This window comes from Columba livia, chromosome 1 (genome assembly GCF_036013475.1).
Source record: "Columba livia isolate bColLiv1 breed racing homer chromosome 1, bColLiv1.pat.W.v2, whole genome shotgun sequence".
Taxonomy (NCBI): Eukaryota; Metazoa; Chordata; class Aves; order Columbiformes; family Columbidae; genus Columba; species Columba livia.
Genome location: NC_088602.1, coordinates 66,794,926 through 66,812,126, shown reverse-complemented (window position 1 = coordinate 66,812,126; position 17,201 = coordinate 66,794,926). Strand labels below are relative to the sequence as shown.

The window sequence follows — 17,201 nt, the reverse complement described above, 5'->3', positions numbered from 1 at the left end:
TGTTGTCAAAAAAAATAAATGTTATGTTACCAAATTCGGTGCACAGCTTTACTGAGCTTAGTGTTTTTATTAGAATTATCTGATATTTATTTGCGTGCTGCGTACCCAAAGGACAAAATCCCCACTTGTCAGGTACATTTATTTCCTTGGGAGAATAACAGCCCCCTCCCCCCCCTTTTTTTTTGGTTGACCTTGGGCAAATGAGCTTCTTGCCCTGGCAGAAATGAAATGAATGATAAATGTAGAGTGTGTCTTTGCTGAGTAATGGAGCTGCAGCACAGGCTTTCCACAGAGGTTTTCTGCTGCACAGCCTGAGGCAGCCCGAGGACCCCTGCTGTTCATTTAAATAGGTATGTCAAATCTGCCTCGAAACGCCGCTGGTTTGATCTGTGGTAATATTTGTGAAGGTTCCATATGGACTTGAGCCCCCTGCAGTGCTAAGAAATAATGTACAACGCTTCATGGTGCAGACGCAAATTTTCTCTGAAAAGGGATGCAATGCTGCGTTTTAGCTGTCGGAGAGGATGATGGAGCTGACGCGCTAGGCCTGTCAACTTGTTACACGGATGGGTTGCACGCAGCGAGGCTGTGGAAAATCTGTGCCTTTTAACTTTTCTACTTAATCACGGTTGTAGCATTGCCTTTAGACTGTATGCTACATTAATTCTCTTCCTGCCTTCTGCCTTTCATCCCAAGTTTCACGGAAAAAAGTAAAGCATGCAGGTCTTGTAGAGGAGCCTTATCAAACAGCTGTCATCTGACAAGCCATTTGCATTTGTTTTGGCTGAAACAGAGCAACCCAAGGGCAAGATGTTTTGTTGCATTCCATCATAATGAAGAAATTACAAATTTTACAAGGAGCACAAGTTTATTTTTAGCTCTTCCTAGGAGTTAGAAAGGGTATGTGAGCTTGCCTTGGAAATCTCTAAAAGAATAGTGTGCATCTTGTTTCTAACAGCATGGCAACCACCTTCAGACAAATTGGTTTGACAAATACTTGTTTCATCAGTATAAGATACTTGAATGTTCTTTGACTGTTTCTAAATATTTTCATGAAATAGGCTTCTCTAAGCCTAAATGCCTTAAGTGAAGCTTAACAGATTTTTTTTTTTTAATCAGCCAAATGAAAGCTGAAATATGCATGAAATTCCCAGCATTGTTTTAACCTCTTATTAGACTAATGTGTATTTAAGAAAAAGTATTTTTAAGTCTCAAAGCTAATTAATTCGGCTAGGGGGAAAAAAGGGTTGTGTGTTAATACAGTCTAGTGTAAGTAGTCAGCCCCATTTGAGGATGTCCTTTAAATTGCTACATTAGTCTAATAAATTGGATAAACATAATATTTAGCCTAAGCTTGTACACCACTAATTACTACATAGATTCATGTGGAACTTGGATTTTATTAATTGCTAGTAATATAACTGGTCACAGCATTATTTGTTTAGCTAATGCTAAGAAATATTATCCACTTTCTAAAATCGGACTGTATATATCCACATGTATTGTAACTGCCAATATATATGCTGTTATGACTTGAATATTGAATTAACTTTTATAAAGGATATTTGCTTAACACTCCATTGTTGTCTTTGTTTTGCCTGTTGATTAAAGTTTAGCTGTAGGGAAGGAAAATGACTTTTTTCTTATATACATAAAAGAATGTTTATTGCATGAAACACCATTTCACAAATACTTGATAGTATATTTGATCATTTCACTAAAGTGTTTTAGAGCAATGTCATATTTTTTGTAATGTGCAGAAAAAGACAAAATGGTCTCTTCATACCGTTCTTTCTAGCAAAATAGTAATTTTGTGCAATTGTGCTTCTTGTACTTTTTTAGCAATATCAGAGGTTGTAGATCAGAGGTAAATGGTCTAAACAATAGAGTGTTTTAAAAACCCCAAAAAACCCAAAGTAAACGCTGAAGTCAAAATCTCTTAAGAAGCAAAGAAAAATACAAACTGTGATATAAAATGATATGGACTCTGCAGCATATTTTAACCAAAATATTAACTTTTTTTTTCCAGAAAAATCTTCTAGGGTTCCATTTTCTAATTTTCTTACTTATTTTTCTATGCAGGGTAAAATAAGGATATTATTTTTTATTTTAAAAGAGAGCATCCTTGTAGAGCTCCGAAATTTGATCTATTAGAAAAGGAAGCAATTCAGAACGTAGCCAATCTTGTAACATCAGCTATTTTGACTGTGTAATAGCCGAGTTTACAAGTCACACAGATGTGTACATTCATGAATTGGACTATTGAATCCTGAAGTAATTAGTAAAATCTTCACCTGCCAGCTTTGAAAAAGCAAGTGTGTCTTTAGATTTCTTTAGCCTTTGGGGAGTGAAGATTTGTCAGATAAATTATTGGGCATTACATGCTATTCCTGAGTTTGCACATACTTTACTGCACACGTGAGTGGTTCTTTAGTCTGTTGACTTAATCTCCATATAGAAATTAAATACAGGCATTATTTTTCTTTAATACTTAAACCAAAATTTTATTTCATAAGAAATGCAAGTCCACTTTCAGAAATATGCAGGAAATGAGCATTTTTCTAACACTTAAAAGTATTTGAAATACTTTTTCATGTTGTTCAACTTCGTCTCCTATGTAATGGTTCTTTGTATGAATGGATATGAAAACTGTAATTTAACCAGACCAGTTTAAAAAAATCATTTTGATTTCTAGATGTGTACATTCTTAGAACTTAAACATGCTGTGGAGTCTTGGTGTTCTTTGGGAATACCTAGGGAGGGTCTTCAGGAAAATCTTACTGTCCTAGCTGTTGTAAAGCTTTCTTTCTAGTTGTAATAATGAATTTCTGAGGCTAAAAACTAAAACCCACATTCATTTTATTTTCCTGTGTACCTCAGTGGTTTCTGAATATCGTGACAAAATCCTTAAATCTGCCATCAACTTGTGTCATGTTACCTGAAAATATTTCAGTTGCTCTTTAGAAGCAATTCTGACTTTAGTCAGTCTGTCCTAAGCTAACAGCTGTGGTTCCCTCCCATTCTTCTTTATTTTTTAAAGAACTGTGATATGGTTTATTTTTTATTGGGCTCCTGGTTCAGGTATTTTTGTGGACCGTTCCAGTAGATAAATGTATCTTCCAGTGTGTACTGAAGATGATGGGTATTTGTGAGGAGGCTCTTGCCAGGTAGGAAGGTGATGCTTCATACACCTCAGGAAGGTGAAAGTTAAGCTGAGAGGCTCACAGTAAAGTGAAAAACCTCCTTAAACATTTATAAGACCAAGTGATCCAGTACCTCTTCTGATCATCTAACACCATAATATCTTCTTCATGCCTGGTTTTGGCATCTTCCAAATGCAAAAACTGGAGGAGCTCACAGGTATCTCCAGGCCTGTTCCAGCGAGCTCTCCCCAGAGAGCAGAGGGGCAGCCAGCGCCCTCTTTGCCCTTCGCTTCCCTCCCTCCACACTCCAGAGCAGAAGCTTATGTACTGATTCTTTTCCATGTCTAACTACAGATGCATAAAAATTTGTGTCAGGTCCATCTCATGCTCTCTAGCCCAAACCATGTCTGTGTTTTTAATAATTAGTCAATAATTTTTCGTGGCCTAATAGTCAGCTCTGAATGGAGCAGTTACGATTATTAGAGTGAAATGACATGAATCTTGCCCACAGTAGTGCTGCTGTATCTTGGTATTTGGTGAGGTTTGGAAATACTTGAAAAGATGATTTGTTGTGCTCTTTTATATTATGTATCTTCTGTTGGAAAATAAATAGATTATTTTTAAGCTGAAAAATTTTCCTAGTTCCTATCCAATACAGGCATGTTTATCAAAAATAAAGGATTTTTGAAAGGCATACTACTATATGGGTTCTTATGCTGTCTCAATGAAAAGTGGACAATTTTGAAATTCGGGATTCTATAGTGTGGAGTTATTAAAAAAATAATTTTGTTCCTCTGTGCTTTTAAAAGTGTCACCAATGACCTGAATCAAAGACTTCAGTGAATTGTCCCTATTTAAATGCTTTGAGTGCAGCTCAGATAACAATCTCTTCGTGGTTCGTATGCTTTAAGTACGAACATTTTTAGTGTATGTGTGGATGTATTTTTATATTAGTGGATAAATCAGCTTGAACAGTAGGTGTTTATAAGTAAGGAGTTTTTTTGATTGTTTGTTTTAAATGTAAACTATTGAAGAAATTTCACTACATCCTGTTGCAAATCCCAGTATTATTTTAAGAACTAGTATTTCATTGGTTAACTTCTGACAATACAGAGCTGTCTCACATTTCTTCTTTTACTATTTTTTTGTAAGTAATAGAAAGAAAAAATCCCCAATCGTTGTTCCTTATCCCTACTCATTCTAACACTGGAGTTTCTCTCTAGAATTTGCTAAAACTCATTATATTAATAAGGTATATGAAAGTGATTATAAACTTTCTATTTTTAGTTGATAATGGAATTAAGTTATTTGGCGTACACTTTGTTTTAGTACAACAATCCTGGTTTGTTTCAGTGTAATTTTTAATTATTTCTCCAAATACTCCTATTTAGATTGTGATTTGAATCACTGTTGTAATCCAGTGTGTTAGATGTTATAATTTTGAACCAAATAGCCTCCAAAAGTTTCTGAATGGATTAAAACTGAAAATACTTTTTAAAAAGTATGTTTCTTCTGTTATATTTTCAGTGTGACTTTTTTGATTGTTTTTTTTTTTTCTGAAGTGATGAATAACTGTCACAACCTTGTTTGAAAATAATAGCATACCTAAGAATTTAAAAAGAATACTGAAAATTCAGGGTAAATCTATCTGCAAAATTTGAAAGAAGTTCTGTTGATCGTAAATGTACAACTTAATACATGTCCCTGTGGACATGCCTGGTTAAGCGGGTGTTCTAACTCATATGGGCCACCAAAGCTGACACTTTAAATGTACAAAAATCTAACTAAATGAAATTATTTACAATCTTAAACCTTGTCAGTCAAATGAAAATGTGGATGCACTGGCCAAATAATGGTTCAGTATGTTTTGGAACTGTACCCATTGTACAAATGTAGTTGCTTTTCTGCATGCAGTTGAGCATGATTTTTTTGTTGTTGTTGTTTATAAACTTATTTAAAAAAGCAACAAACATCACTGAAGAAAAATAGTGGAATTCAAAATTAATTACTTTGACCTGCATATGAAAATAGTATATATGCTATCTAAACGTTGGTTGGTTTAGATTTAAATTACTGTATTTTTCTTGAATTGATAGAGCTCTACTTGTTTTCTGACCGCTTCTGACTGTTTGGAGTGTTTTAAATAACAAAATGTAAATATTAATGGACAAAATGCATTTAAATACATTTTCCATATGCATTTTAGGAAACATATGAAAAATTGCTAAATGCTCAGAAATACCAAGACCAACTGATAGCTCAAGACCTTCCTCCTCAGAAAAAAAAAAGGTAAGCTTCTGATTAGAATAAATATTGATACTGGTTATCTTAATGTTGTTTTGGCACTTCTTATAGTTCCCTACCCTACCTGCCTTTTATTCCACAAATATCTTTTCAGACATTTTTCCTGTTCCTTGTCTAATATTTGTATGGTAATTTGAGGTTGAAAAGTCTTATCTGTAATATGTATGTGTGGAGTGCTCCTTCCTCACTGCTATAATAGGCAAACCCCACCTGTTTCTCATGCTCTTTAATCTCTCCCTGCTCTTGTCAATATTCTCACTTATATAAAAATTCTGAAGTCCAATTTGAAAATAAGCAGAGAATATCCAGGATTCTGTGTTTCTGTATATGAAGTTTTCTAATAATTTCTTAATTAAAAATCTTCTTAAAAAGGAAGTAAACTCTTTATAAGAAAACAATGCATTTTAAAATACCAAATAAGTTGCTTATCTGTTGGAAAAATCCTAAGGCCTAAGCTGAGCTCTTTAGTAGCCTTTTATTAATTACAGTTCTTGAATATTTTTACTTAAAATATTTAACTTGAAGAGCATCAAAATACTTAATTTCACTATTTATCTTCTAATGGCCCTGTACAGCTAAATCATCAAAAACGACAGAAATTTTATAAAAATTTATTTGGTAGGATTTGTTTAAATATCACCATTATTAGCAGTTGAGTTTAGTTTCTCTTCTTTCTTGTGTTTAACTTCTGTGGTGTGCACAGCAAGCTCTTTGACTGGTTAGCCACTGGACAGCAAAGATACATGTCAACCAGAAGCTAATGGAGAAGCTACAGTTGTTCTTTTCATAGTGCATGCAGTCAGGATTGTCTCTGGGTTTATGCTTTAAGAACTTTTTACTTCCCTTAGGCTGTACTCTTGATCTTCTATTTTGAGATTTTTTGCTAGGATTGTATGATATATTAGTATACTAGATTAAGCAAGGCTTTAAAAGAGAAGGATGCAGCTCATAAGTTTTGATTTTGGCATTTACTGCTTTTCTGTATAGTTACTTTTTCGCTGTCCAGGTCGTTTTTATCTTTGTTTTTGCTGTGTGCTTTCTAGTCAGATTTATGTGCCGTTCTAGGTGCTCGTCATTTTGGTTTGTCATTCCTTAATTTTGGCCATTTGTTTTTTATTTTAGGAAGAGAAAGGAGTAATTTGCTGAGATTATTTCCATTTCTTAAATAACAGAAGTTCATGTTCCTTCGTTATATAAATAGTTTCCTGTGACCCACAGAATGTTTTGTCATAGGTTTGTGTTGGCTTCTGAGCAGACAAGAGAACAAACGAATTTAGGTTCTTGGTTTATGCTGCTGAAAAATAACCTGACTCCTTACAGAGCTCAGCCAGTGGATTTACTGATGTGAAAAATGACCTAAAGCTAGTCAGAGTTGAAAGGTTTTTTCACCTGTTAGGTTTGTAAAAGCTCAGAGAATGTGAAGGATTTTTGAGACTTATTGTCCACACTGGATATGGTACTTCCTCTCAGATTAGCCTTGGATAATTTATCCCCAAAATGTAGGTAGAGGGTAGGTGGATGGGAAGGACTGTTGCTGTATGGTGTTTGGTGTTGTCTGTTTTAGTTTGTTTTTTTTTGTTTCCCAGAAAATAAATCTGTGGTGGATTCATTCTGTAATATTAATTGTAGGGTTAGGACGTGATCTTGATCCGCTTTAAGTTTATAGCTTTTCACATGTAAATAATGTCATTGACTTCACTGGAAATAGCAATATGTAAGTGTAAGTATATAATTGAGTCTGTCAGGATTGAAAACTTTTTAGAATTACTGTTAGAATTGTTTCTAAATAAACATTTCTCATGCCTTGACTCAGAAAAGCATTAAAATACATACTCTATGAAGTACTACTTAAAATCACCTTCAGAAGGAGTGATTTTCTGAATCACAGCTTCCTTAAATCTGCTGAAAACTTTCATTAAAATTGTTTCTGAAAAAACCTAAAACTGCCTTAAATTTACTTGATAATGTTGGCATGTGTATTTATGATGGCATTCTATTTTGCTGGTCACTTCGTATCATTTGTATTTCAAAGATCTATTTTAAGCATTGTTTTTTCTTTGTGTTAGTATCTCTGTTTGAGCCTTCAATTTTGGTCTTTGTTTGTAAAGCAAATTTTCCAGCAGCAGGCTCTTAAAATTAAGTCTGAACTTGTGGAGACGCTTGCTCACTATTACAGCACTATGCTAGCTTAATCTTGGACTTCCATAATATGAATAATGTATAACTGATACTCATATTTTTTGTGTGATGATTCAATATATGAAGCTACCATCCCTTTCACAAGAACTTTAAAAATCAATGTAAGCCTTCTCATATTTACTATAGGAATGTGATCTGTATTGATTTATAATGGAAAATGTATTTCTAAACGAAGACTGACTGTATGTGTGGTCCTTTGTGATGTAACTCTAATTGCATGGTTAATTAAAGGGAGAATATATGTGATATTTTAAACAGAAACCTGGCTGGCAGCAGATGGCTGACTAAGATTGAATTGGAAGAAATGTTGTTAGAAAAACTGTCAGATAATGATGTAAGTAATTAATCTTTCTAATCTTGAGGAGGTTCATATCTTAAAAATACAGACTCTGGGTGCGATTTTGGGTACTGAAAAGGTACTACGTACAAGCAGGTGCTCTTTGAAAGAATTTTCTTTCTTCTCCTAAAATCTATATTTGCTCATTGCGCTATCACATTTGTGTTGTCTTGAAAAGTGACCAGTGTCACTTTTTGTTTAGCACACTACAGAATTATTAAGGATTTTCCATTGTTACTAATAGAGCATAGTTTTTCTCCTGGTAATATTGTGAGGGCTAGAGGACTTGTTCCTCGTAATCTAATTGTGTAGTCAGGAAGGGAGTATAGTAACGCTTTATAAGAGGAATAAATAGTCATTTATTCTAGTTAGAAATGAAAAACCAGTAGGGCTAGAACCTCTGCTTGTTGTAGAAAAGGGGTAAATGTTCAAGATGGAAAACACGATGGATTTGTGTAATGGTAAACCTCCATAGTGTTGCTGATTATTTGATCTTAAGGATGACATGATAATGATAGAAAAATCACAGAGAAGGCTGATCAGAAATATGGAGTCCTTTTTCTTAGTGATTTGCTACAGAATAAAATATCAGAAACAAGATACAAAGCTACATGGATATGTGGCCTGATGCAGATATCTCTTGTTATATTCTCCTTTGATATGAATATGGCGGGAGAGAGGAGGATTTTGCAGTGTCTTCAGTATCTACAAACTGTATCACTATCTAGATTTGGAGTCCTTCTTTACATATATCTCTGGGAATAAGACTGTTCATCCTGATAGTCGTACGCTTTCTTACTCAAAGCTTTTTCTTACGGTCTCCTAAGTAGCATTAGATTTTGTAACAGCACGTTCAGACTATGTGGCCAGCTTCAGTTTTCTTTTGAAAGTTTAAGCTTGAATATGGTAGTACCAGAGAATGAAACACAATTTGTCAGAGCATCCGAAGTGTTTCCTGTGGACAGCATCATTGCAAAAATAACATAGCAGGAGCAAACATGCCCTGTGCTCACTTGTCATCCAGAACAGTAAGATGTGATGGCTTCCCTGTCTAGGGGTGAAGTGAAAAGATCTCGAGCAGATTGTGGTCCTTAAGCATAAGTTAGAAATTGCTGTTGTAAATTCTCCATCTTGGTATAACCAGGAGACTTTCTCTATCTTGCCTGGAGTTATGACTTCAGTGTTTTCAGTAGCTCCTGCGTTTGGAATGGCTGTTCTTCCTCTCATAGTGCCAGGAACTGGTCTAGTTCTAAAACCAAACAGTTTGGTGTTCTTCACTGCTTGTTTTTTGGTACATTCTACATCTGTGAAAGGAGACTGTAGTAAACTAAAATCAATTAAAACAACAACAACCAAAACAAACAAACCAACCCCCAAAACCATTTACATACTGGACTCTTGCATGTAAAACCACAATGTCTCAAAGCCTCAGCGTATGAGAACAAACATTGTTAAAATGTATTTGGGATGTCTTGGTATGAGCTACCAGTCTTACCTGCTCAAATTCTTATATTTTGCCACTGCAACAAAATTTTTGTGGTGTTTGCGTTATTAAACAAAACCAGAGCTATTGATGTTTGGTTGATTGGTTGTTTGTTTTTTCCCTTTGCAATCTGGACATGAAAACTGTTGGAAGTTTTCTTCATCTGTAGCCTCTATCATTTTAAAATTTTTGTACTTTTGCTCTTCCAAGGCTTTACCACAGCTCTGTGTCACATAGTTAGTCTGAAGTAGCTTTCTAAGTGATGTCAGAACTCCAGAGGCTATTGCTGGGTTACAGGAAAAGTATTACATTTGTGCAAAAGACTCTGGTGACAGAGAAAAGAAAACATACATTTAACAACAGCTTGTAAGTAAAGTGAACTGCGTGGTATCTAGATGAAGATGGTATCTATATGAAAAATCCATTTTAGATGAAAGCGTACCTTTATATCCAGTGCCCAGCTGTCCAGTGCTCCTGGCAGTAACACTTCCTAACAGAACATCCCAGCTTTTAGCACAAATGGGTTAACACAGTGGTGTTTACTCTTTAATCACATGTTGAAGAACTTTGGAGGGGGGCGTGAGGGGGAAGGAGAACCACACAGTAGCAAAGGATAATTTATTTCAAGAGCTTGCCCTTTAAGTCAAGTATCTCTTGAATTTTTAAATAGCTTGATTGTTCGGTTCTAAAGGAAATCATAAACATAAAAGTAACTCAGCTTGAACATCCAAAGATAGACAGATAGGTATTTCCTGTATATATTATGAAATATAATCACTGAAGAGGTTCAGATTAGTGAAATAAAATTATTTCCAAGTCAATGAACATGCTGACTTACTGAAAATTAGGTGAAAATCTCTTCCTTTTGCCATTTTATAAAACAATAATAAAAGAATGAAGATCACCCTCCATATTTTCTTTTAAAAAGTGAGGTGAACTTCATTCTAATACAATAATCCTGTATTACAAAGGGGTTGGTTATGCTTTGAATTAAAGTTTCATTGTTGCCTGATGAAAGAACTAGGTATCTTTAGTCACACAGAAAATGATGCATCTGCATGCTGTTCTTAAATCAGCCATGTAGGTGCAAAAGTGTCATCTTGTCAGATACCATCAATAAAAGTGAAGTATGAAAGATCAATTATATAAAAATAGAAAGTTTTAGCAAATGCAATTACACTTGCATCCTTTAATGAAGTCTTGTTGTCTACAGTATTCAAGGTTTATTCTGCTCTTGGAAAAACTGATGACGTTGCCATGTGGTGACACTGAGGAGAAGTATGTCCAAAAGTTTTCCAAAGAAGTACCTGTGCAGTTACAAAAGGTGGTTATTGAGCCCTTGAAGTATGATGAGCGAGGAGTGGCCTTCAGCACTGGTGAAGGTAATAATTTCAAGTTGGTTGGTAATGATGCAGTGCTTTTACTCTTCGCTCTACTTTCTTTATAGTATGTATGTACAGCACGGCTGGATGTGTTGCTACTTCATTTTATATGCTTAAGTGTATATTGCATGTGTAATAGTTATTTATGTTATGTCACACTAAATTATGACATGGCCTGGTAACAAAGTGGAAGTTTTTGCCACGAAGTCTATCAACTGTTAGTTTATATCTACATTTCTATACAGTAGTACCTCTGTAGAGAAGACCTTGTTGTGCTGCATGTTGGAGGATACAAAAGGACTTTCATTGCTGGCAAGAGTTGACTGTTGAACGTGAATGGCATGTGACTGGGGGAACACAAACACATATGGAGAATTCCGTGGATGTGACAGTGTTATTGCTTACTCTAAAATTTTCATACCTCAACCACTAAATAACCTTTAGCATGACTTGCGTGGGCAGTCCAGCAAAGGAGACTTTTGAAGATGTGAAGAATAAATAGCAATGCATTTGGATATTTACAAACAGCCGGGGAAAATGCAAAGAGGGAATTCCTAAGTTTTTCAAACAAGTGGACATACCACAGATGGCCTTACGGGACAGAGATGGGAATCAGTCATTGGTACTGAGGCAAAGGAGATGTTAGGAGAAAAGCCATGAAGGTCTCTGTATGTTCTACACACAGGCTGCTTACGTTTTCGCTGTGGGACGTATTAGAAGAATGATATATGATATGAGTAATTGCCTAGAAAAAACAAGGTAGCAACAACATGGATAGGAAATTCTGACTTTCTGGACAAAGCAGATGTGCACGTACACTTTATGCTGTACATTTAGGAGGAATCTTAGTCAGATATGAAGTGTATTCTTGAACTGCAGGCAGCAGATGATAATAAGAACAAAGGTCACAGAGAATCACAGAATGTTAGGAATTGGAAGGGACCTCGAAAGATCATCTAGTCCAATCCCTCTGCCGGAGCAGAAACAATCTGAGGGGCAAAATGGCTGGAGAGCTCTGTTCTAGCTGGGTTGGCTTCAAGATGATGGGACAACAAGGAGATGTGAGAGTGCCAAACTGGGATTTAATCCATGCTGGTTTTCAGCAGTGTCTTCAGAAGAGTAGTTATTGAGGTTTGATGAACATGTAACACATGTTATTTAAGAAAAGCCAATAGATTTGGGAAGTTCAACAATAGTCTTGTTTATGTCCCATCACCCCCCTACATTAAGAAAAATGTCTAATTTGTTTCATAATTCCTATATCAGAATGGTAGCTTCTTTTGTGCTACAGAAGAGTGGTTCTAGGATTTAGCACAGAGTTTGTCATGTTTTAACATGAAGCTAATGCACTTAAAACTGACTAATTTCTGAGGAAACTGTGCTAAATGATGCATAGGCATTACTTATACCAGTATAATTAAAGTGTTAACCTTTTCCATGTGAATGTTCTTAAACTTCACCTTTTGTATGATTTTATAAAGTATTTTAATATTATTAGAAATTGTACTCATGATAATTGTTGGTGTTCAACAAACTGTTTATTTTCATATACTGTGACATCACAGGGTCTTGAAAGTGTCCTGAGCTACTGAAGTTATGGGAGGTAGGATGTTACCTCTACCTCCTTCCAACACACACTTGCCCCCCTTAATAGACATTGACTTAAAATATATTGATAATTAGCTGTTCATTGTTTGTATTTATTTCCTTCTCAATTTTATTGTTACCTCAGCCTCCAAAAAGAAACAGCTGGTACTGTATGAAAGTGTTGAGATTTGTTTAACTTATTGGGTACTTAAAGCTCTGTAGAATACTGAAGCCTCATAACAGATTGGTTTTAATTTCTTTAAGGTGGAAGAAAAACTGCAAGAGCTACTGCAGTAGTTTATGATAATGGGACTGGAAAAATTACAGTGAATGGAATAGATATTTTACATTACTTCCCAGTGCTGCAGGACAGGTGAGAGCACTATGACATGCTGTATTCGTACTGTACTTATTCTACCGCAAGTCATACCATGCAGTTGTATGTTGGTGCTGTGTTCCACAGAGTTGATGTTATATTCTTCTTTCTGTGTAACTGTTTTGTGAAAATTGGTCTTGCTTTTCCTCTTAGTTCTCAGGAGTTAGTGGTGTAAGAAGTGACAGGCAAGCCTTGTTCTGTGTTTCTTGTCTCTCCCGTTCTGAAGGGATGCAAAAATCAAGAGCACAGACTATTTGGATAGTTCGGATTTTGGTCCTCTTAGAAAGGGCTTATAGTTTATTTTATAAATAAATCAACAATAAACAGTATCTTTAAGTGTTTGCTGAGAGATTTGCAAATTGTATGCATGTGTAATTACTGTGGCATACGATAACATAGTGGAAGCAAACAAGATGAGATGCTTTGCATAAAGCTTCAGATTTTGGAGGATGTGTGTAGTCTGATACAGACACAGCTTCTTATAAAGCTAACATAGGAGGGTTTCTACCCCTTATGTGATTTTTATTTTATATTGTGGTTTCTGAGCTCAAGAATAGAGAGGTTGCTCGGTTTGAATATCTAGAGCTGATGGACCTTGGCATCTATAGATAATTAGCGAAACAAAACTAATTGTAAAACTGAACTTAAAATACTTACTGTTGGCAGTTTGAATATGCTCCTAACTGCTAGTCTCTCATTAATTTAGGTAATATCAGTGGAAAATTAGAGACATGACTGCCTTTTTGGATCTCTGCCGAAAAGTTAACTATATTTTTGTATATACTATTATAAGAAATGTATATAGTGCGTAACTTCATGTACATGCATATATTTAACTTTTATTATGCTTATTATTTTTTTATTTTTAGAGAACAGTTGTTGTTCCCTTTCCAGTTTCTTGATAGAGTTGGAAAACATGATATGGTTTGCACAGTCTCTGGTGGAGGAAGATCTGCACAGGCTGGAGCAATACGTTTAGCATCTGCAAAAGCCTTAAGAAGTTTTGTGACAGAAAAGGAAGTGGAATTCATGAGACAAGGTAGGAAAAGAAATTATTTCCATGTGTCTTAATGTGTTTCTGGTAATTAACGGAATTAATACTAGGATCTTTAAGGATCAGATAGTGCAAATTTGAGTAAGTAATCTCAGTGAAACCTTGTATATTTTGTGAAAGGTATCTGCATTTATTTATAAATTGTTTTCTCCTAGCATTCTTTGCTTGCATTTTGAATTACTTCATGAGCATTTTTCCATCTGTTCACGACCTTTCTTAGGTCTATTAACCAGCCGATATTGCCTCAACATAGAATCACAAAAGATTAATATATATTCACTAACAGATAAATCTGGATCAGGCATTAGGGGGCTGTAAGGTACTAAGATTGTATTTTGTTTCACTTGTTTAATCACATGTTGTTCATGTTTAAATTTTTTTTTCTCGAACTGAAACTCTAGAGGGTTGGCTTTGAAGGGATAGTAATTAGAAGAAACATATTACGTGCAGCTAGCTGGGCTGAAGGAGCTTCTTTCCTCTCTTGCTTTATTTGGATTTTACAAGTTACCTGGGATAAGATAGAATTTATTTGGATAACGTGCTTCTCAGTGATCAGATGCTATACCATTTCAGGAAATACAGAATTACAAACAGTGAGCTTTTAACTATGCCTTTTCTGGACTAGTAGGGGGAATACTTGTGTGTATTACTGGCACAACAGCCATGATTTTTTTTTCTCTCTGCCAGCCACAGAAGTAAAGCTGTCTTAATTGCAGCAAGTTTGATTATAGCTTTTCAGTACAGACAAATATGACTTGCTAGGAATACCCCTGTAAACTGACGTTCTAGTGAGTGGGTATCTGTAAAGAGATCAGCATAGTTCTGAACAGGTCTTGGGCATGACCAAATATACTCTGGAAACACTAAGTGTACTTTAAAGCAGTGGTCTCCAAAGTAGGGTAAATGCACCCCAGTGTTTCACAAGGTGATCCATTGGGGTGCAGGAAGAAAATCTTTAATTTCAGTAGTGTATATAATTTATAGATTAATAAATACGCATAATATGCACATATATATGTAGAGACTTCATTGCTCTCAACAACCACCTGAAAGGAGGTTGTAGCACGGAGGGTGTTGGTCTCTTCTCCCAAGTGACAGGACGAGAGGAAATGGCCTCAAGGTGCACCAGGGGAGGTTCAGAGTGGATATTAGGAAATTTTTTTTCCTGGGAAGGGTTGTCAGACATTGGAACAGGCTGCCCATGAAGTGGGAGGTGTTTAAAAGTTGTGTAGACTAAGTCCTTAGGGACATGGTTTAGTGACAGTGTTAGGTTAATGGTTAGACTTGATGATCTCGAGGGTCTCTTCCAACCAAAATTGTTCTATGATTCTTTATTGGAGCTGCACACTCAAAAATATTCTACTGCTAGGAGTGCACAATCAAAAAATGTTGGAGATCACTTCTCTGAAGGCTGAAGCTATATGGGTGTAAAACAATGTGGTGTTTTTTTTTCCCAGCTTTTAAACTAAAATGTGAAGAAAATTTAGTTACTAAAGAAAAGTTAACGTTAGAGGATCTGCCGAAACTTCCTTTCCGTATGTTTTGTACTGAACCCTTGTCCTTCTTGATGTTACAATTCATATGCAAAGTTATTGGCTGGCTTGTGCCCCTCACATGTAGTATATCTGCAATACTAACTTATAACAGTAAACAAATGGGTGCTTTTCTATGTTTTGTAGCTGGACTACTAACACCTGACCCACGTGTGAAGGAACGAAAAAAGCCTGGTCAAGAGGGAGCCAGGCGGAAATTCACCTGGAAAAAGCGATAAGTCTGAGCATTGAAAGAATGACAGAATGCTACCAGAATTTCAGAACATACTGAATTATGTTTTAAAACTATTGTATAAATATATTTAGTAATAAAGACTTTTCCTGTTATAACTACTGTGCTTTCTCTGTTTAAAAACCAACAAACCAACTTTATTTAAAATTGTGAAAAATTGTGGTGTGATTTGCCAATATGCGAAATTTAAAATAGTAGCTTGAATGCCAGCTTTGCAGCTTAGCTCCACTGAAGTCATTAACCATTTATGGAACTGTTGTGGATTGTAACTTTTAAAAATCAGTAGTATTTGTTTAGCAACTTGACTATCCAAATTCCTGAATTAAGAAGCTCCTAAACAGGTATTTGGACAACTTTGAGATGCCTCCCTTTTTGCCTCACAGGTATCAGAAGGTAAGTGACAGCTTTATACCTAGAGCTATGATGGAGTTGAGAAACTAGCAGAGTGGTACCGACAACTGAGGGGATGTTGAGAGAGGAGCTGTGACAGCGGATAAACCTTTGCCTGTGGAATCTGTTGTCTCCAGGATGCCTCCCTAGGTTAAGTAGGGAGTGATTCAGAGCAAGTTCCTAAGTTTAGGTGCTCTGAATCACCCTCTGGAGGAGTCACTTTTTCTTTTCTTCTCCCAAATGCAGAAAGAGCTGGAGGGATTAGGCTGAAGTTAATCTTTTAGAATGCTCTTCTCCACCCCTTAAATCTCAAGGGGCCTGATAAAGCAGGCGTGTTCCGAATATGGCTAATCACAAAGATAGCATTGGACTCTTTGCCAAATACAGTCATAACTTTTCTTTTTTAAAATCAGAAGCGGGAGGTGATGACAGTGCTGCCCACCTCTTGTCTATAATTGTAGCCTTCCAAAATAGATGGGTGGTTACAGCACTCACCCAAAAGTGCAAGGTTTTGGTTTATTGCCAGCTTCCTTCCTGCAACAGAGGTCAAATACGTAGAGCTTCCAAGGAAGAGCATATCCTTCATCTTTCCTGTAGGAACTGGGCTACAGCAAAAAAGCAGTATAAGGTTCATCTCACCAGGATAAAGCAGAAAAAAAAAATTCAACTGGGTAGTTCCAACAACAGTGCACCTTTCAACTTCTTTTAATTTAGAATATTTTGATACTTGGATTTCTTCCTCCCCAGACATACACTCTAAGTGCTAGAGTATCTGCCCTGCTTCTTATTTGCTGTAGTTGATACCAAAAATACTACCCTCAGAGGTAAGAAAAGGTGCTAGCACATCACCACAAGGTGATAAACACCTCTAAGTGACCTGTATGGGTCATTATTTTCCTGAGAACCATTCAAGAGGGAGCAGCAAGTAAATAAACCTCTTGAACTGAGTAAAGCAGAGAAGGTCAGAAACTGGTTATGCATCCTTGACTGATGTGTTTCTGATTCCTTACTCCCCAAAGTCACTCTGTGCTTTTTTTTTGAACTCTTGTTCCATGAGAATACTTGGTAAACTTGGGCAAGATTTCTCATTGCTACGGTAGTTTGTCTCAATCAAAATATGTGACTTGTTAAGTTGAATTCAACAGCTGAGGCAATTCACCT

At 35.9% G+C, this 17,201-nt stretch overlaps 1 protein-coding gene across 1 annotated transcript in view; it reads left to right on the top strand.

The window, feature by feature from the left end:
- The window catches only part of MRPS9 (mitochondrial ribosomal protein S9), a 35,963-nt gene extending 20,215 nt beyond the window's left edge, over positions 1-15,748 (top strand). Inside the window, exons 6-11 of the mRNA XM_065060333.1 lie at positions 5,350-5,432; positions 7,905-7,980; positions 10,680-10,848; positions 12,700-12,808; positions 13,681-13,850; positions 15,545-15,748. Of these exons, the coding sequence (XP_064916405.1) occupies positions 5,350-5,432; positions 7,905-7,980; positions 10,680-10,848; positions 12,700-12,808; positions 13,681-13,850; positions 15,545-15,636 (699 nt within the window). The 3' untranslated portion in view covers positions 15,637-15,748. The remainder of the gene's footprint in view (positions 1-5,349; positions 5,433-7,904; positions 7,981-10,679; positions 10,849-12,699; positions 12,809-13,680; positions 13,851-15,544) is intronic.
- Positions 15,749-17,201: the final 1,453 nt, after the last annotated feature.